Genomic DNA, 21463 nt, shown 5'->3' on the forward strand with positions numbered 1-21463 from the left:
TCGATGGTATTGCGGGCCTCTCTCGGTTTCCTATGGCCAACGCGCCCAGCGCGGGGGTGGCAGCTGCAGACCCCCGGGTACTGGCCTTAGCTGCTCAGGTCACTGAGAGCAGAGAACAGGACATCCCTCTGCTACTTCTGAAGTTAAAGGGTAATTCATACCGTTTCTAAACTGAAAAGATGAGGTAGTGAAGTATGGACAGCCCTTATTCCTTCTGTGTCCTTAAATACAGGAGGTTTTTCTGAATATTTCTGGCAGGGCTAGAAACTCTCTAAGGTTCATAATACAGCTTTTCCTGAGGGTAGTATTGAGTGGCATTTAGCTTGGCAACAATAAAGAGGAGGAGCTGGGAAGCAAATGGAGAGGAAGTCTTTTCTCCTTCTCAGCTGTCGCCGTGTTTGTTAGACCCCTGCTGATGTGAGCAAGGATCTTATGCTTAGTCAGATCATTTCTCCCAGTGCTTTTGGGTAGAGAGCTGGAGTGGTTGTCTTAACATAGAAACGCAATGACCAGCTCCTGTGTGACTCCCCCTGTCTTTTGCCACATAGTCACTGCTCATAGAAATGGCAGAAACAAGTTAGGTCTTGTTCTAAATTGGGATGTAATTATAAGGAAGCTATATGTTTCACAGTGGTTGTGGTTTTATCTGGCCTAGGAAATTCATACAAATGGACTAGTCCCAAGTAATGTGTGTTACTACTAAATGTGTAATGAGAAAATGGAAAACTAAGTTTAGCTTTCCTTCCTAATTTTCATGTAATGTAACAAATGGATTGTAGCTGTAGGAGTGAAAAATGCTGATAAAATATTTTATGCTGTTATTCACGCTTTTAGAATGACCATAATCCTGGCTCTGTGTACACATATTCCTCTTATGTTTTGGAAAAAGACAGAAAAAAAGAATCTTGCACAGGAGAATCTTATGCTCCTCTGTCTCTATCCTGCTTTCTTCCCACAGGAATTTTGAATAATGCTTCCTTGGGATGTGAAGAATCAAAAAAAATTAAGCAAGATATATACGATTATGATCTTACTCAGTACTGCATGCTGGTCCTTAGACAAGACCACTTTCGACTGCATGGAGGCTGGGCTACTGCTGCCCAGCTAGCAGAGATATTAAGGTAAAAAAAAATTGCTAAGAAGTTTTCATCTTGTTTTCTTTCTGGTCTTTCATCTTGCTCTTTTTCTTTTCAAGCTGTAATACACTGGCTCCCATCCAGAACAAGGCTTGTTGTTCAGGAAAGGCTGGGGTTAAAGTGCAGGGAGCAGTCAAGAGCAGAGGGGTCAGGCATACCCTAATTGGTCCTGTTTAATTCATTAACATTGTGTTTCATTGAGCTGGGTAAACTGTTTGGTGGGAACAGTTTTTGTGTTGGCTTTACCTTTTTTTGTGAACGGTACTCATCAGTGTCACAGTTCTTACCTAGTAATTGCTAATTTTGAATTGCAGTTATTTAAAACAGTTTGTTTACTTAGATTTCATCTTGCAAAAATCTTCAGCCTGATTGACTCATAGCTTGGCTTGACTATTTAAGTATCTATTTAATATACCTATTTTAAATACCTATTTACATTTTAAACATAATAGAGGACACAGTTCATACAGACTAGATAGCTTGATGTAGTGATATTGTGAGAATGGCATTATTAAGTTTAATTCATAGCTAGTAAATAAGATAACTTTAAACTCAAGTCTCCAGTGATCCAATCTCAATTTTTGATGTTAGGAAAAATAATAAGTTTTAAGTTTTCCCCAAGTTGTACTTGATTTTGGCTTAACTAGGGAGCAAAATTCTAAGGCATGAAGCAATTAGGCAACCATCTCTTATTTATGCCATATCTGCACTATGAATTTTTAATGCCAGGAATTTCACTAAGAGATGCAAGATTTATCACCAGAGTTGTGTGATACTTAAATCATCCCCTATAAGCTATTTCAGTTTGCAGAGAAAGATGAAATTTATTTTAGCTCTAAAAATGTCATTTTGTAACTAGATGAATCTCAGCTTCATGCCTGGAATTTGCTTTCCTAGGGCTTTGGTAAGCAAAGCTTTATGTGTGTGCATTCACAAAAATCTAACAAAGCCTAGATAAGACGTCAGAAAGCAAAATTCATAAAAAGTTAGGAAGACTCTTTTGTCGCACTAGTATCAATGCTGAGTACAGAATTGAAAAACTTCCCAGTTGTAAAACGTGCAATTTCTTGTAAAAAGTCTTCCAGAAATGACCGATGTGTTTGCGGTGAGTAAATAAGAAAACTGAGATCTGAAGAACTGATTTCTAGCCCACATGTATTCCTTAGTTAGAGGAAAGTTGTAGACAGACTTGCTGAAGATTTTGTGGTAATTTTTTTAATACGTATTTTCGTTGCCTGATGTGCACCCCCTTCATCATCAGGCTTCCTTTATCAGGTTTTTGTCTACCTTTCTATTTTGCCCTTTTTTTTTTTTTCTCTCTTTATGACCATCACAGCCCTTCCCTAGCATGTGGAACAAGCCTGAGCAGATCCTATGAAGCTAAAGGAGAAAGTGCCTTGAATATGTTTTAAACTGAGACATGCCATAGTCAGTAGTAATATACTTGCTGTCTCCAGCCTGCAGTGATTCCTCTTCCTTTTGAGGCAGCTACCTTGGAGCCAGTCACAGCAGTTAACTGTTGTTCAGTCCTGAATTGTCCCATGCCAGTGAAGCATTTCTTTTCTGATGACATGACATTCATTCAAAGCTGTTCAAACAGGCCCTCGACTATTCAGGTTGATTTTTTTTTTTTTTTTCCCTTTCCATTTCAGTCATTGTTGTGTAGGACTAGAGGTGAAAGATCCTGAGGAATTTTACAAGAAATTTCTTCCTTCGGCTGTAGACAACCTGCTCTTTTTGGGAAGACGCTTGCAAGCACGATTTATCCGAGCAACCAAGGTATTTAAATTTCATAGTTAAAAGAGCAGAGAACCTCTGTAAACTTTCCAAGGCTACGTATTGTGTAAGTAGGATATTATTCTAGGGATACTGTATTATGAAAATTTATTTTCCAAAAATTACAGTAGTTTTTCTTATGCCTTGGGACTTTGAAACTGAAATCCATCATTGTGGAGCATTTAGTCCATTACATGTGCAAAGCTAGTTTGTTACCATGGGTTTATTTAGAGAGTTTGTCTACTACTTCTCGCAAGTTTTAAAGGTAGGGGGAAGGAATGCAATTACAAGTAGGGTACAAGAATTAGAGCAGTACGATAGAAAAAAATGCCTTACAAATGGCAGCATCCCAGTCATGGTAGTGTCTTTTTAACTTTGAGTATAATTAGTTCAGTCTTTGTAATGGCTCTGTTCCCACTGCTTTATTCAGTTTTACAAAAAAGGTTTAGGATGTCTTAAGATTTTAAATCAGATTTGTCGAAGTTTGTTTGGCCATTCAATTTCTGATGCAAAATTGGCAAAAAATTCTAAAAATGCTTGCTGCTGCTGAGCCTGCACGTTGGGAACCCCAAAGGCAGACTTTGTGAATTTGTAGATCTGAACACTTTCTCACATTTCTTTCCCTTTTTGCAGAGAAGAAGGGTTTTGCCCAGCTAGGTTCCCTCATGAGTTTGAAGCATTCCGAGTTCCAGAATCAGAAGAAAAAAACCCAACAAACGAAACCCATGAATAATTTAAATAACCAACCTCATGGATTCTGATAGTTTCTCTTAATATCCCCGTTTCCCCATAGTATCTCATTTCTTGGCTCACTGGCTTCGTGCACTTAGTCAAAGTTTTCCTACAGAGTATTGTGATGAACTCAACAAACACAATCAATTCTCAGAAATTATCAGTAGAGTAACGTATTTTCTGTTAGTTCAATACTTTAGAGGTGCATTTAGTGCTTAAGAAGGAAGCTTCCTGAATGACATTCCAGGAGACTCAGGTCTTATCTGCAATATGTAATTTCCCCCACACTTTCTTATTATGTCTCAGCCTACATGCTACTTGAATCATGCTTGTGGGTAAAGATTCCTTTTGAATGCAAATGCAGCCTATGTTATAATTAGTGCTTTGGTTTTAAACCTTGTGGTCTCAGAGGTGACTGGGTACCCAGACTTGGTGGTTGCTCAGTGGAACTTTGGAAATCCCACTCTACCAGTGGAGAATTGTAGTTTACTCTGCTTTCATTTGCTTTTTGTACAAGCCTTTGAAGTCAAGGGAAGTACCGAAATAGGTTTCAGAAACTGACATATTGCCAAAACACAGAACAGATAATATTACAGCTTAACTTATTACTGTGATTTTGTATCTCTCGTTGTCAGTAAGAACCAAATACAAAGTTAAACCATGACTGACGGCTGGGACTTACAGCACGGATCTAGGAATAGGCTTTCCAGAGTTTCACTTGTGGAGGCTCTAATGTGGGAGGTACCAGGCCAAGTGCTTTATAACATAATTTGTCAGCAATGTAGTACTATCAAAAGCCCCTTTGCTGTCCCACACACCCAAGATTTTAGATTTCCAGTGGCCTGCTCACACGTGGAATACAGACTCTAGACTATGCGTCTGTATGTGTGTTCACATGTTAAAACCTGGATTCTTCTGGTCATTTTTTCCCGTCCAGTGTTATCACAGGCAAGCACGTAACACAGTCTGTTTGGCAAACTGATCAAACTTCAGATTAATAGTGGTTTGGTGTTTGCTCCCAGACTTCCAACTAGGAGGTGCTTCTGAAGCCTCACTGTGGCAGTTTTTAGGAACCTTTTCCATTTTAACTGTGTCCTTGGCCACTTTGTACCCTTTTTCCTGTGCTTTAATCTTAAATAATGTATTTCCCACTTTGTGGATTAGATCTATGATGCATTTATACTGAGCTATTATTTATCTTCTTAGCCCTCCTATGGTATCAAATATTTTTCAAGGAGTAAACAAGACTTCTCTCTCCCTGTTACGATTTTTTCAGGAGTGGATGCTTTTTTTTTTCCCAGTCTGTTTAGAGTTAGTTGATTGATCTCTGGCCTTGAAGGACTCACAAGTTGGGGTTTTTTTGACTGATTACTACAGTTTCACCAACCTCATCTGGGAACTTGATGGAGTTTTGGTCTCCAAATCCCTGAAGCATACAGACCTTCCCACTACGTCAAGCTGAAGCCCTCAGTGAAGATATGTACACGTGCTTTTAGCTACTTCTCTTTTGTTTAGGATGAAGAAAAGCAAGATTTTTTACGCTGGTTCCAAACAGTAGCTGATGCCATCTGCTGGCTGTTCGGTGGGCATATTCAACTAGCAACGTGCGGTAAGGGAAAAGTAAATCCATAAAACACCTGAAAATTTATAGCAACTACAGGTATCAAGAAGCACTCTTAAGCTAACCTAAAAGGGAAATGCTTCCCTTCTAGTCTTTCAGAGACAAACATTAGAAGTGTTTTCCTGTAATTTCCCTTTGTAATTCTATACCTTTAAAAAAACAGATATTTGTTTTCTGATAAAGCACATTTGATCGTTTTACCTGTGTGTGATTAACATATGCAGAAGTTTGACCAGAGTGCATTGTCGGCCCTGAAAAGTGGCTTGAGTTGAAAACAGATTTGTTGAAAACAGAAGTTGTTGCCGTGCCAGGAAATTTTACAAATATCTAACAAACTTCATTATACACTTCTGACCAAAATAATCTTTCAATTAAACCAGTGTTAATCGCACTGATTTTAAAAAGCAGAATTTGGTTGTTTCTACTATAGGACAAAAACCTAAGGATCATAAGATGTGTCCTTAAAAACAGACAGCCAGAAAAATTACTAAATATGTAGACAGTGATACACTGGAATAAAAAATATGGTGCTTTAACAACATCAGTGGACTTGTATTAAATAAACCTGGTATAACAAACTGTCAAGGTTGAAGCCCTTATCTTTTCCAGATATTGTTGCCTCAGTGATAATTCCACTATTGTAATAAGAAACTGGTGCTAGTGTAACGTAAAAGGTTTTAAAGCTTTTATTCCATTGCAACACCAGTGCCTGAGGGATATCCAAAGGCAGAAAAAACAGGGCTCAACATGGTTTTTGGATGTTGAAGTAGTTTACTTATTCCAGTAAGTTTCAGTGTAAAAATCATAAAAGAGGGAGTTTGTTCTAGAAACAGTATCTGGTTTTACTTGCTATGGCTTATGTTTCATAATGAAGTTTATTTGTTTTATGGTATTTCAAGTCTGGTTCTGATTGTATGATGTATGTTTGCTTGTTTTTGTTTTTTTGCAGTACTGCAAAATGATCACTTCCTGCGGTTGTTAATAACAGATGATGTTGAAACAGCAATTATAATGATGTCTATTTTACACAATATTTTGAGGGTTAATAGGTTAGTTGTTTTCATAATACTGATTTTTCTGAATTTTTAATTTAAAACTCCGTTTTCATTACTGCTTGGTAAAATAGAATTTTTTCATCTACAAGAATTGTTGTAGGATTATTTTTTTTTCCTAGACTTTGTTGTAGAAATAGAAAACAATAGCTATTTTTTTTATCTTGTTGTTAAATTGAGGGAATGGGAATCAGTTGATTGAAACAGTAGTACTGTCTGGATCAGATTCCTGGTCCAGCTGGCTGGGTATGTTGGCTTGCTGAATGCCTAACATATCTAAACAGAAGTCACTGTTAGAAAGCTCATAGTTTGTAATTAACACTTCAATTCTGTGTGTGTCCCTCCTCCTTTTTTTTTTTTTTCTTTTCTTTTTAAAGTTCTGTCTTGCTTGAGGTTGATGAAGAGACCCTTCACTCTGTTTTGGATGAACTTGTTTATAAGCTTTCAGCTACCGCCAATCCTGCCGTAGGAAGCGCTGCTACAAAACTGCTATTGTTGGTGGCAAAATTTTGCAAGCAGCTTGTGAAGTTACTCGCAGCTCGCTACAAAGGTTCGTAAACATGCATGGAACCAATCACTCGGCCTCCCCTTACATTCACTGTAAAAATACAAAGATGGAGATTTCCCATCTTGGTTCAATAACTATCCAATACAGATGGAAACTGCAGTGCTGTGTTGGGTGGTTTTTTCCTTCTGTTCCTTTGCATTGTCGTTTAAGGTGCCACGCCTCTTTCTGTTTCCTAGATTTATTTTCTTCTGTGTGTTGAGGACTCTGCATGTGGCAACTTGTCTCTTAAAACTGTTGTTTGCCACTTCCAATCTGATGGGCTTTAGTTTTTTCTGTGTGATGTTCTGCATCTTTTTTCCTGTGTAGGTTGGATATTGAGAGATCCTAGTAGCAGGGTGCCTGTACTGCCACAGTAAGAGCTGCGTGTCAGACATCTGCCCGTGTGCTAAGGCTCACTAATCCAGAAGCATGAAAATTTTACTTAAAGCCAACTCCTGACCCTGGTTGTTACTGGTCTGCTTATCTGATAGGTGCTGTTCTGTTACTGAGGAGCTGACTGACTTTTGATATCCAAGTAATTGGAATGAACTCTTACCAAGAATTCATTAAATGAGTTTATTGTTTTGTCTTGATGCCTATAGATGAGGAGGCTGAGTATGCATATAATTTACTCTGTTACTCATTATTTAATTCGGTGTCCCATTTAATGTTTCTGTCTCTAGCCTAGCAGGGAGCTCCAGGAAACCCCTTTGTCCCCTGTCATGCCCATGGTGACTAAGAAAGAGGCTTTGATGTTTGCCAGGTCTTATATATTCTGGATGTTATTGATGGTCAAAACTACTTGTAAGGAGCCTTAGTCCTTTGGGGACAAGGACAGTAAGAAGTGGATATGCTAGACAAAAAGGTCCAATTCCCTTTTTTTATGCTTGTGCTGACTACTTATTAGGCAGTACCAGCCAGAAAAAGTTCTGGACCAGATGGGCAACTTTTGCCACCCTTTTACCTACAGAATTGAGAGAGGAGGCCTTCCTTTTGGTCTGAAAATAAGTATAATGTACCTAAGGCTGGTATCACATTGTGGATTCTTGTGAAGCTGCTGTGATGGTTTGATCATCCCAGCTGTAGAATGCTGGCTTGTCCAAAGAGGTGCAAGTCTCCATCAAAGATTATGCTTTATTTAGCTCTAGAATCACAATATGCTACAGTCATTTAGAGACTCTTCATCTCTCTTCTGTACGTGTTTTCTGTTTCCACTAAGAAAGAAAAAAAATCCCTTTTTTCCTCTATTTTTTTTAATGTTAGAGTCCTTATGTTAGTTTTCACTTAGGCTTTGGAATCCTTTAGATAGTTTGAGGAATAGCAGCAACAAAGCAAGCATTACAGCATTTCCACCATCTGGCCACCTCATTGAAGTAACTTGGCTTCACAGTGGCTCAGAGCTGTTACCAGTACGAGGTTCTTCTGTGTAAGCTTTCTCTCAGTAAAGGCAGCCTGCCAGAGGTGAGGATATCGCCTGAACCTCGCATCTCCAACACTAGCACAGTCTTTACATCAGGTTTCCAGGAGGGCCTGGTCTTTTTGTCTACATGAGCTGACACATCTGAGAGGCACACTTGAGGTACTCCCTGTCAGTAGCTGAAAGGTGCATATGGCTCTGTGTAGTCTGTACAGAAACTGGCAAATGGTTGCATCAGACCCACAATGAGGGAACTGCCTTGTGTAGCCAGGCTACATGCTTTTTCAGAGCTCAGGCAGCCTTAGGACACCCACAGTTGGAGTCTTGACTGTCTCTCTCCTGAAGTGTTTTAACTGTCATCGTCTTTCCAAAATGATGCATGTGCAATAGAACAGAGGTGCCATTTCTGTTTGCATGAAGGACTTTGTGCTCCATATCCATATCCTGTAAGTGTATATGAGTGTTGGAGTTGCCCAGTGTATGAATATGCTTATGGACAATGATTTGAAGATGGAAAAGTTACTCGAATCTGCAGTTGTTCAGGTCGTTATCCAAACACTTGTCTACCTCTTGCCCTCCTTCCTTCTCCCTCCAACTCCCTGCAGAACTCTCAAGCTCTGGGATTTGTCTGATACAAAGCTAAAAAACATGTGTTGCTGCCTACTTGTGTCCTGTGCACAGCACAGGGAGTGTGTGTGTTGTAGGGGGAGCACAAGTGTGCTTTTTATCTACTGTGAACCTAAAAAGCCATTTTGTCTCAGGGACTGGATGCACATGTACTCACAGTTAGACTATGCTATACAGATAAGGTATCAAAGAATTCTAGTTATAAATTAATAAATTTTATTATGAAAAATATGAAAGCAGTGCTAATAAAACCTAGCACTTGCATGGTGCTCTTAGTTCTTTACAGTGACTTACTGATAAGACACCGAAAGTACATTGATAATTTGACCGCCGCTTATGTAGACACAATAGATAGTGACTTGGACATACAGAATTACAATCACTGTACAATACTTCTTTGTGATGGCTGAAGCACCAGATATTCATTGATAATATTGTGCGTTGAAACTCAAAGATGACTGAACATGTTCAGTTCTAGTGTTCCTTTGCACGTAGAATCAGATTTGATTTTTTGACTTGAAAATTGTTAGTTTGAAATTCTGAAAAGAAAAATTCTCCTTAGTCATATCACATGCTGCTTCTCTCTCCCTCAGGATTAAAAGAGCTTTTAAGTAGGCAGTGGACTGGCAAAGGATTTGACAGGGATCTCAGTCAACTCTTGGACCTGCTATACTTGGAACAATCCAGTGGAAAAGGAGAAATGCAGGTGCTGAAGTTTAAAGATACTTGTATGTGAAATCCTAGTGACATGTGATTTATATATGTTTAGAATGGATTTATTCTATCACTTTGGTGATGCTTTTCAAAGCCTGTGTTATTTTTTCACTATATTAATAGATTTTTTTTTAATTTCTTACTAATTTTTTTCCCTCCGTCATTTCTGAAGACATCAAGAAATTGTCCAGTGGTTAAGGTATGGGACTGTGACTTGAGAGACTGACTTTCTGTTGTAGATTCACCATAGATCTCTATACCACTGTAGGGGAAAGTTAATTTTGTTTTGATAACTGTAAAACAAAAATAACTGTATCTGCTTTTCTTACATCAGTGTTACAAATTTAGATCTCTGAATTCTAGGCAGCATTCACATAGAATTAAGTCATATAGAGAAAATGTTCAGTAAGAACACCTGGGCTCTGTTCCCAATAAAAGAGACTATGTGCATTTTATGAATGCTTAACAACATTTTACATGCAGGTTTCTCAGAGACAATACTTTAAAGGAAATCAGAGTTATGTTTGTAGAGACCTGCTTTCCTCTTCAACAGAGCAGGGTGTTTTGTGTTTGGGTTTTTTTGGTTTGGTTTTGTTTTGTTTTAAATCCATTGAAGACTATAATTGATTTTTTTAAAAATTTTTGTTGCATTTCAGTGACTTCTAATCATACTGCAAATGTAACATTTTTCCTGCTCCTAATTCTCCAAACTTGTCTTTCTGTCCTCTCTAGTGTAGGTATTTTGATTGAATCACCATTTGAAATATCAAGTGCTTCAGGTGTTTTAAATATGAATTTGTAACATTGATTAATGCAGCTAATATATAATATATATATATGTGCTGTAGATTCATTTGTTTTCCACAGAGAGCATCAATCCAGATGATCAGATTAGCTGCCTTTGGAGCAAGTACAGGCTTCATGATAATAGCTATCTTATAAGACCTTAAATTCCCCAAGCTGTTACAAATACTGAATTTTGATGCATTTGAAAACTGGTGGGTTTTGACCAAATGTTGAGATTGTTCCAAATATGCCAGCAGTAATAAAGTGTTTTTATATGCAGAGAAAATATTCTACCAACTGCTTTATTAATTTCAGAGGCAGCATCAAGCAGCTTGTGTAATCCAGGCTATGTGGAGAGGATTTCAGACAAGGAAAAGGCTGAAAAAACTACCCCAAGCAGTCACCACTTTACAGAGAAGCTTCAGGTAAACAATATGGCTTTGTAAAAAGCACTAAAGAGAAGAATCTGTTAAGAAGGTTTGGTTTGGTTTTTCTCAGGTCACAGAATGACTGGAAAAGTTTAGGTCATCTAATTCGGTGTCCTGTTTGAAGTAGGGCCAACCTCAAAATGGGATCCGGCTACTCAGGGCCGTATGCAGTTCTGGAGGTCTCCAAGGATGGAGATCTCACCATCTTACTTGGACCCTGTCCTGGTGCTGAATGACTTGACTTGTGAAGAATTCTTCTATTACAGTCAGTGGGAATTTCCTTGTTGCAGCTCTTTACCACTGCCTCTTGTCCTTTTTCTGTGCACCTCTAAGAGTCTGGCTCTATAACGCTTCCTTTAGTGGAAGACAGAAGTAGAAGTGGAAGACAGAAATTAGATTTCCCTTCCTTTAGGCTAAACAAATGCACCTTGTCACCTGTCCTTGTATATCATACGTTACGTAGCCCTAATTGCCTCTGTTTGGACAGTCTCTATCCCTCCAGTTTGTCAATATCTGTCTTCTACTGGGGGGCCCAGTAGAGTGTGGCCAATATTCCAAGTGTGCCCTCAAGAGTGCTGAGTAAAGCAAAATAATAATCTTCTTTGACCTGCTGCCTCTGCTTTTGCTAGTGCAGCCCACTGCACAGCTAGCCTTTGTTACTGCAAGGACACACTACTGTCTCGTGTTCAACTTGTCACCCAGCAGGAACCCCAGGTCCTTTTTATGGGAGCTGCTGTCCAGGTAGTCAGTGCCCAAGCTGTACTGGTTCATGAGGTGATTTTGTACCAGGTGAAAAACTTCCCATCTAAATTTCCTGTTGTTTCTGATGACCCATTTTCTGTGTTTGTGGAGATTCCTCTTGAGTGTCAGCCCTGCCCTGCATGGGAGACTGTGATGACAGCCTTGATAAAGTCAAGGAAAATGACATCCACTGTTCTCCGCTTGTCCACAGAGCCAGTCATCTCATCACAGAAGGCAATCAGGCTGGTCAAACATGATTTGCCTGCGATAAATCTATGTTGGCTATTCCCGTTCACCTTCCTGCCTTTCCTGGAAATAGCTTCCCTAGGATTTGTTCTCACGTCCCAGGGCATAAGTTTGGGCTGACCAAAGGTTCCTTCATCTTGAAGATGCCTTTTTCCAGTCAGCTGTTATTTCTGGTAATGTAATGCCAATACGAGCTGTTTCACTACAGATTCTTTTAGCAGAAACATCCAAACAGTGTGCTTTTCCAGCAGTGCCAAACTGCCACTTCTGGTGCCAAAAGCTCCAACTGTCCCTTTCCCAGCTGCCAGACTTCTCCATGAAAAAACTTACTGCTATGATGCTTTTGTATGTTTTCTGTGTGAAAATGTATGGCATATGGAAAACTAAAAGTATGGCACACTGTAGGATGGGGTTGCACTAAATAGCACTAGAATATGATGTACTGGTGGTAGAACAATGAACTGGTTCACAGTTAACTTGACACAAAATTGCACTGTAAATTGAATGTGGAACTGTCTTGGAGTTTCCAATCTACCATGCCAGTGCTGCAGAAACCAAGACTCATAGTGTTTGCTCAGTATAGTGCTTGCAAGACTTTGTTCTTCATTAATATTTGAAGTCTTTGACTCTCAAAAGTGGAGTCACTTCAATGACCTAGAAATAGTATCCTCTGCCTTGGAGCAGCACAGAAGAATGAAGCTGCATAAATAATGCTTGTCTTACTTGAAGTAGAATTTCAGCAGTAATGTTAGCACATGTGAGGCTAACTCTTTTGTGAAATTTAACATAGGTTAAGGGATCTAAATCAAGTTCAGACTCCACAGCCGGTTTTTTCAGCCTTTTTTTGCACATGTTGAGCATTACCGTGTCAAAACTAGATCTTAGAAATCCATCAGTCAAATCACATTGTATTATGCTCAAGGTGTTAGAAAGCGGATGGTTACAATTTGGCTTCTAGACTGGCATTAAGAAGATACTAGACTATCTAGGATGCAATCTCTAAATTTTGGAAGATTTGCAGGGGCAAGCAGTGTGTCTATTGAGGGCCCCTAGCCACTTCCACTTTTGGGCTGAAACACCAAGAATGATATCCTTGTCACTCCTTTTTACTCCACCACACACCTTGAGCCAACATTCCTGCCCTCATCAGGCACCTTGCAAGCCTGCAAGCCAAAATCATAGTCCAGATAATGTGGATGATGGGCTAAGTCAAAACATGGTAAAGCAAAAGGTAAAGAGTTGCAGGGCTATTGGCAGTCAACAAGCTATCTGACTTTCTTGTGTCATATTTTCAGTATTGTAAGCATTAGTGCGTTCCTCTTTAGTAGTTCTTGAGTCATTTAAATGGACTTTTGAATGTGTTTGCTTAGTATTGAGAGGAACGGAAGTGTATTAATAATCCTTACAGTTGCGTGTGCGTGGCTTAGTCCCAATGTACTGAGTAAATATAGTAACTGTACAGCTCCAGTGTTGTGGTTTTTTTTTTTTTCTGTCTAGGTCAAAGCTGCAGTTAGTATCACGCTGAAAAGTGGTGTTTGGAATACCATAAGCATGACTTCAGAAAAGCTTTCAAGAGGAGTTTTTAATTTTTAACAGTCAGGGTTTGGTTATATTCACAGATTTATTTTAGAATAAGTGTGGTTAAATACTGCTGAGGTTGAAACTCCAAACTTGGCTCACCTGCAGCTGCAGTGAAAGATCTTAAACTCTGCAAGTTACAAACTTCTGAAGCTCTGTGGTTTCAGAAATGTCTCCTCAGTGAATATTAAAGCCTGTAATCTGTCCTTGAAGTTAGTTCACTGTTATATAGCTACTTGTAGAACTGTTGAAATGGCAATAATTTTTATTAATCATGCATCAAAAATCAAACCATTTTATTTATATAAGGAGATGATCAGAGGGAGGCTGATCTGTGCCATGAACTGCCAAAGGAAGCTTGGATCTTACTCCGTGTGTGTTTTACTTCTGTTCAGAGGCATTTTCCTGTCACAGTGTGGTCTTGTGCAAATAAGTCTTCTCATTAGGAGGAACAGAGAATGAAGATGAGTATGTGTTTTGCAGACTACATGGGAAAAAATCAGTATCAAAGAAACATTTAAATACCTGCCAGACACTATTGGTAGTTTCACAGGTGCACATCTGAGAAGTTCATGAAACATTCTTGTAGTTTTCCACCTAGCAGAGCTGATAAAAATTTCTAGGAAAAATTATGAATAATTTTATCAAGAAAATGTCATCAAAAGTCTTGTTTGATCCTCTGACATCATTCCACTTAGAAGTATAATATGTGCCTGTCTGGATTAAAAATGCAAAGATTTACAGCTCTAATTCACAGATACATGTGGACTGAAAACCTCTGGTCAATTCTGATGTAATCACATATGTCATTATCTGTCTCTGTAGGTAGATGTGTGGGCACGCTTCAAGTCTGCATTACTGTCATAAAAGGATTATGCTCTCTCAGATTGTGGTGGAGGCTGTTTTATCCGTTAGGGCCAGATCTTTAAATCCAGAGCATCTCTTTTACACAATAGCTTCCATCCCATCTTTCCACGCCCATTTACAGAGACTGAGGAGAAAGCACGATTGGTGGAAAAATTACAACTCTATACTAGCATGGGAAACACACAAATAACTCAATAGTACTGTAAGTCCAAAGGTATGTGACGTGCAGCAATACCAAAATTGGACATTAGTTCTAGTCTACGGCCTTCTTTTCCCCTTTCTGGCACCCCTTAGGCATGTGCTCTGCCCATTTGTTCTCTTTCCTGGTGCTTCAGGTGCTCCTTTCATTGTCCTTGGAAAAGTGCTAGAGGAGAGCAGAACTCAGGGCTGTGGGCTCAGTGGGGCTGCTCAGGACCTGAGTGGGCAAGTGATTTTGCTGCAATAGGAGAAGAGGAGGAGTCACATCATTACCTCATTGTGCGGTAAAATCTCAAGTGATAAGCTGCTAATGAGGTCAGGTCCTTTGGGACAAGAAGGGGTAGTGAAGGGAGGGGGAGTCCTAGCTCACAGCTCCTCATGCTTCCCTGAGACCATGTCGAAGTGGCCTCAGTAATTATTAGTATCAATGCATCAGTACATTTAGTATTAATATATTAGTCTCTATATGAATATGTTAGTGTATATATAATTGATATACAGGGTATTATTAGCTTAAGTACTCCAGGGCCAGTTACAGAGTTTTCAGTTGTCTCATCTGTGAAACATTTGCCAGGGCTTTTCCAATGTCAGGCACAGCAGGGCAACATCCTAACATCAAATTACAACAACTAGTATAGATCAGGAAGAATTTGCAAGAAAATTATTTCCTAGCGTTCTGCTAACAAAGTTGATGGAGAGAATGTGTCAGTCTGTATTTCCTGGAGAAAAAAAATCCCTCCAAATTTAAGAAGTGAGCCTTAACAGCCAACATTCTGATGTACTCTTGCAGTCAGTACAAAAATAATAGTATGTGTTACAGAAAGCAGGTGCCATGCATGCTGACGGATGCACTGAAAAAGGTGCATACTGGAGCAGATGGCTAATGTTGCTTTACCTCTTCCCCACATGATGGAATCAAAATTGTTGGTCTAGTTCATGCTGGCTGTCAATGTCCCCCATGGAGCATCATTCCCTTCAGGGTCCTTAGAACTTTATCCTAAGTAAAAATAGATCCTTTGATTTGATACCAGATTGAGTGACTGACTCAGAATTTTTCATGGCTATAGATAGTGTGGTAATTTGTTAGCATGCCGGTGATTTCTCATTGTTTGGTGTGGTCCTGCAGCCAGCAGCTGGGATGGCAGATTATTTTGCGGATTTCCTCCCTTGATGCTGGACCATTTAACACAAAGAGAAAGAAAGGTGCTTTTAGGAAATGTACAACTTAAGCTAACTGTTAATGTATTTGTGTATTGCAGAACTAAACGGGAACAGGAGCTGCAGCATTTACAAGAAAAGAAGGAAGATGAGGCTCTAAAACTGCAGATGCAACTCCAGAGACAGAGGGCCATGAGACTCTTCCATGAACGACAGCTGGCCTTACTGGAAATAGTCCATGCCAGTATGATTTATATTAAACTATATCACAAGATTAAGTTGTCTGGATCTCCTTCAGAACAGTTTCCCTAAATGTATTTCCTAATCTTGCATGTCTATTTGCACTGTAGTCTTATTGTCTTTTCTCCTGACCCAATGATCTGACAGAGAACGTGCAAATTCTACAAGGGCTTAGTAACTACTGGTCAAGATCTGCTGCCTTCAAAATCGTGCAGGAGAAAGGGAGACCCAGTTTGCTTCTGTTACACAGCTCCATTGGAACTACAAGTCTCTGAGACGTGACCCACAGCTACCGAACCTTGGATGAAGAGGGGTTTTTAACTGATAGCAGCCAAGCTTTTTTGGCTCTATCTAGTTTGAGGATTAAAAATAGGAACTGTTAAGAGATCCCAACCCACAGTCTTATAGCTGGATTTTTGTTACATTTGTAGGTCAGGTAAATAAGTACATGGAGGAAATGGAGGGGAAATCAGCATTAACTATCCAGAGATTCTGGCGAGGGTATAAAGCAAGAAGAAATTTTCATCAACAGAGACAATCTCTTAAGGAGCATAAAGCAGCTATCGTCATTCAGAGAGCAGTAAGTACACATAGTTTGTTCTAACGTTAGATAGGACTGAGTGGATTACTGTGATGCCTCAAAAAGCTCTGTTTATTCTCTTACTGTTGATGTAGCCGTAATTTATTAAAAAATTATTCAGAGGATGATAGTCTAGAGCCACAAGTTGCTTAGACAGGTTAAACCTTGCATAGGTTACAAAGCCTAATAGAGTCTTGTAACTAAAATACAAGAGCTGCCACTTTGAAACCTAAGGCTGGAATTTCACCATACTGCAGATGAGTCAGTAATTTATTATGAGTGTTCTTACTTACTATTTAGTATTCATGCTGACCATTGTATGTTGTCTTTTCAGCATCATAGCTGAATTTATGCTTTAACAGATGCAGTACTGAAACATTTTTCTTTCACTGATTGATTACAAACAAAGCGAGAAGACAAACTTCCTGTCTGTGATTGTCATATTCTTTACAAAGGCTTGTAAATTCTTGGAAAAACGAAGACGGAGGAGAGCTCTCCGTCCTTGGAAAGATCCCAAGGGACTGACTGATGAGCAGAGACTTGCTTTGCAGCAGAAGGTGGATGACTACATCAAATTGCATCCGGTGTGTTTCTTAGTCATTTCATAATTCGCATTAATGATGCAACATGAAATACTGTAGGGATGAAATATATTCAGCTTCATAAATTCTGATGAAGATAATATGTGTGAGGTATGCATATATTAACCCTGCATGTTTGACAGCAAGGCACTAGGATATTGGGGATTTTAACCATTAATCTAATAAAAAGGGTCAAAGCAAACTGTAACTGGAAAATTTATATACTTGATGATGGATAGCTTTGGAGAGAGCTGCAGAGGAAGCAAAATCAAGTTAACAATTAAGAACAGCATTTGCATTCCTTGTTTAGACATTATTCTGCCCCGAAAAGATTTTAAATAACCAGCTTCTAATGGTAATAAACTGTTCCTTTGCTCCAGGCTTCCCAAATGTCAGAAGAAAGGAGTAAAGAATTACATATGCAGGCCCAGGAAAAGCTAGCACAGTTCCTGTTGAGGAGCAAACTGGATGAGAGAGCAGCGCAGCGGAGAGAGATGTTACTGGCTCAGGTCAACACCGATGTGGAGCTGCTAATGAGTATGTGACTGCGCTGGCCATAGTTTTGATTACCATTTGGATTAAACTAATTTAGAGAGAAAATTAGAAGGAACAGTGGTAAAGCCTCATTTCAAAACCGAAATATCTTTCTTCCTTTGCTATATGCCTTATCTTGAGATTCAGACTTTGTTAGAGATTATCCAGGTGTTACTATAGGTTAAGTACACACACCTGCTTTTCACGGAGCATCTTATTCTTCTGCTAAAAGTCTCTCTGATTTGTTCACAAGAAAAGCAATGGCCTTGTAAAAGGCATTAAAATTTCTAAGAAAGGGATCTCACACAACCTCTTCCTCTACATTTGTTTTGCTTTGTTCTGTTTTCTTGTGTTGTAAGCAAGCTGCTGGTTGAAGTGCTCTCACGTCTTCCAGCTAAAGAGGGAAATCTTTGAGGTATGAATTCCGAGTCACGTTTTCGTTTTCTCTGGCCTGGCTTTATTTGAAACGGAATTCACTATTGCGCTATCTTAATTCCAGACAAGTAGCCTAGAGTGAAAGAGAGCGAGTAGCAAACTGCAGCCACCAGAGAGCACCCAAGCCAGGCAAAATTCAGCAAATTACTGAATTCCATTATTTAGTCTGTCACATGCTGTGTCACTGCAGCTCATCTCTCTCTGAACAGGCAAATCAGCAATACATTCTTACACTGGGCTGAGTCCCCCAGGCAGGGAATACACAGTGCTGCTGTGCCAGAGTAGTGCAAACACTACGCTGATGTCACCCTGTGACAGGAGCGCTTATCCAGCAGCAGCAACCAGGAGCTCCTCTTTCTCTTAGGTCATAAGTTTCACAAGAAGTCATTTTGGTGGATGCCACCACTGCACCTGAATGAAGTAGTCCTGCTTTACCCCCTTCTCCTCCCTCCCCCATTATGTATTTGTTTTTTTCAGATTAGCCTTAATTTGGATCACTTCTCCAATCAGGTTTATCATGCAGCCATGAAATCGTAATGCCAGCAAGGGGAAAGGAGTGACGTAGGACAGTGGGAAGTAGGAGGGCAGTGCTCCTTCTTTTTTTGTTTTTAAATACTGGTAAAACCGCAAACAAAATACAGAAAACTCTTCTCCTTGTTCTTACAGATGCGCCAGGGTTCACAGAGATCACAGAAAAAGATCTTGCTGTCTTTATGAGTCGATCAGTCCCTGTAGCTACCAAGGCAAGACAATCCCACAACACTATGCTGAAATACACTCACTGGCCATGGTGGAAGAAGCTTGGAGATGAGTTTGTGGAGGATGATGTCATTGCTGATGATGCCGTAAATGCAGAACTGAGAACTCTCTTTATTGGTGGAAGGAAATCCTTTTAGGTAACAGGTAGAAGAATTTCATACTCAACTAGACTCAGCTTGCACTGTGTATTCACTTGCGTGTGTTTTTAAAGAAGCAAAACATTTGAATTGTAAGACAAAGCATTGAAAAAGACCAAAGCCTTATTTTAGAGTATTTTACTTACCTTATTAAGAATCTCTTCCTGTACGTCAACAGTTAGATCCTATTGATTGTGCTGTTGCAAATAGGATTTAAATACTGTAGTTGTAAATGAGGGTATTTTATAATTTCTATCACCTTAAAAGTAAGTTCGTAACCTTTGGCTTTTCAGTTCTTATTCACACTCAGATGCATAAAGAATCAGGCCATTGTGAAAGCCTGGAATTTTATAGCAAAAAATTTTATCAGGTGATGTGCTTTGAGATAAAGATGGGTTCAGATCAAGCCAAGACACCAATAAGAAGTCAAGCAAGCACTAGGCACGCTGAGTGCTTACAGCAGGGTGGAACAGCTAACTCCAGTTAGCACAGGCAAAGCTTGGCCTGAGGAACCTCCACCAGCCTTTTGACAGCAACAAGGGAAAAACCAAAGGGAGGAAAAAAATGCCAATATTCTTGGATTATCTGGATTGTCGACAGCTTCTCTGGGCAACCTATGCCAGTCCCTCACCACCCTCACCGGGAAGAATTTCTTCCTTATACCTAATCTAAAACTTCCCTTTTCCAGTTTAAAGCCATTACCCCTTGTCCTATCACTACACGCCCTTGTAAAAAGTCCCCCTCCAGCTTTCTTGTAGGCCCCTTTAGGTACTGGAAGGCTGCTATAAGGTCACCCCAGAGCCTTCTCTTCTCCAGGCTGAACAAGCCCTACTCTCTCACGCTCCTTTTCATGCAGCCCAGGATACGGTTGGCTTTCTGGGCTGCAAGCGCACATTGCTGGGTCATGTTGAGCTTCTCATCAACCAGCACCCCCAAGTCCTTCTCCTCAGGGCTGCTCTCCATCCTTTCTCCACCCAGCCTGTATTTGTGCTTGGGATTTCCCCGACCCAGCTGCAGGACCTTGCACTTGGCCTTGTTGAACTTCATGAGGTTCGCACGGGCCCAGCTCTCAAGCTTGTCCAGGTCCCTCTGGATGGCATCCCTTCCCTCCAGCGTGTCAACTGCACCACACAGCTTGGTGTTGTCAGCAAACTTGCTGAGGGTGCGCTCAATCCCGCTGTCCATGTCACTGACAAAGATGTTAAACAGCTCCGGTCCCAATACCGACCCCTGAGGAATGTCATTGGTCACTGGTCTCCACTTGGACATTGAGCTGTTGACCACAACATTTTGATTGCAACCATCCAGCCAGTTCCTTACCCACCGAGTGGTCCATCCATCAAATCCATGTCTCTCCAATTTAGAGACAAGGATGTCAGGTGAGACAGCGTCAAATGCTTTGCACAAGTCCAGGTAGATGACATCAGTTGCTCTTCCCTTATCCACCAATGTTTTAACCCCGTTGTAGAAGGCCACCGAATTCGTCAGGCACGATTTGCCCTTAGTGAAGACATGCTGGCTGTCACCAATCACCACCTGATTTTCCATGTGTCTTAGCATAGTGTCCAGGAGGATCTGCTCCATGATCTTGCAGGGCACAGAGGTGAGACTGACTGGCCTGTAGTTTTCCCAGGTGCAAACTGCCACCCCACATCATGTCTGCCCACTCTGTTGGCAGCGCTCCTGGTTGCCAGCGCTCCCTTGGGCTGCCGTTTCCCTTTAAAAGCATGCAGTTCTTTCCACAGCCAACGCAGAGCATTGTAACATGGGCGCAGTCCAAACTGTTCTATGGGATTGTAGTCTCAGTGTGACCATCTGGACCATCAGCTCTGTCTGCTTAAACCATGCAGATGCTGTTTAATCCTGAAAGGTCAGCAGCACAGGGCCCCTGCAGACACTGTGACCTGGTACACAGTAAAAACCTACAGTCGAGGGCCAAAGGCTGCTGCTTACCGACGTACCCAGAAAGCAAAGAGAACTCAAGGCTGCAGCTAGTGCCATAGGTGCCTGCACTGTTTTTTAGGTGAGAGGCCCAGAGAGTCTTAAGTGTTAGATCTGACCTCATGGCAGAGGAGGAAAAAGTGCAGTGATTTCTGCCAGCTCTATATGGGCAGCAGTACTGGTTCAGCATGTTTGTTTTCCTTTCTCTCTAGAAGGTTTTGAGTTTTAATTTTAGTGGAGATGAATGGAAAACAAATAAATAGAAATAGTGGGCAGAAGCCCAAGCCCTTTCAGATGCAGCTGATACACTGAAATTAATAACTGGACAGCTGCCAAGAAGAAGAGCTGTGCTCTATGTTAATTTTTTTAAGAGCTTTGATTTGGAAAGCACTGAATTGGCTCTTAGTTCCTTTCTTGGAGAGTTAACTGGTGGAACAATCCACTAAGTATTTGCCAGGACACTCGCCTGTGTCTGTTGAGTTACATATTGTTCTGCACAGCCCTGCTATTAGTTTTAGGCTGTGCCCATAACAAGACAGGTGCCCTGCAACCACCCCAGTGGAGGGGCTGGGGGCCAGTCACCAAGTGCTCCATGGGGTGGAAGCTGCCCCCCAGCAGCTGCCAAGCTCTGG

General features: G+C 40.4%; 1 protein-coding gene across 1 annotated transcript; it reads left to right on the plus strand.

Annotated features, from left to right (window-relative positions):
• The first annotated feature begins 32 nt into the window (after nt 1–32).
• IQCB1 (IQ motif containing B1) lies at nt 33–18890 on the plus strand. Its single transcript, XM_009707805.1, has 13 exons — nt 33–150; nt 959–1121; nt 2789–2915; nt 5160–5253; nt 6215–6314; nt 6695–6867; nt 9502–9614; nt 10724–10833; nt 15726–15868; nt 16296–16444; nt 16900–17028; nt 17406–17562; nt 18661–18890. The coding sequence occupies exons 1-13, from the start codon at nt 33–35 to the stop codon at nt 18888–18890; spliced, it is 1806 nt and encodes a 601-aa protein (XP_009706107.1).
• The last annotated feature ends 2573 nt before the right edge of the window (nt 18891–21463 follow it).

This window comes from Cariama cristata, unplaced genomic scaffold (assembly GCF_000690535.1).
Source record: "Cariama cristata isolate BGI_N322 unplaced genomic scaffold, ASM69053v1 scaffold32010, whole genome shotgun sequence".
NCBI lineage: Eukaryota > Metazoa > Chordata > Aves > Cariamiformes > Cariamidae > Cariama > Cariama cristata.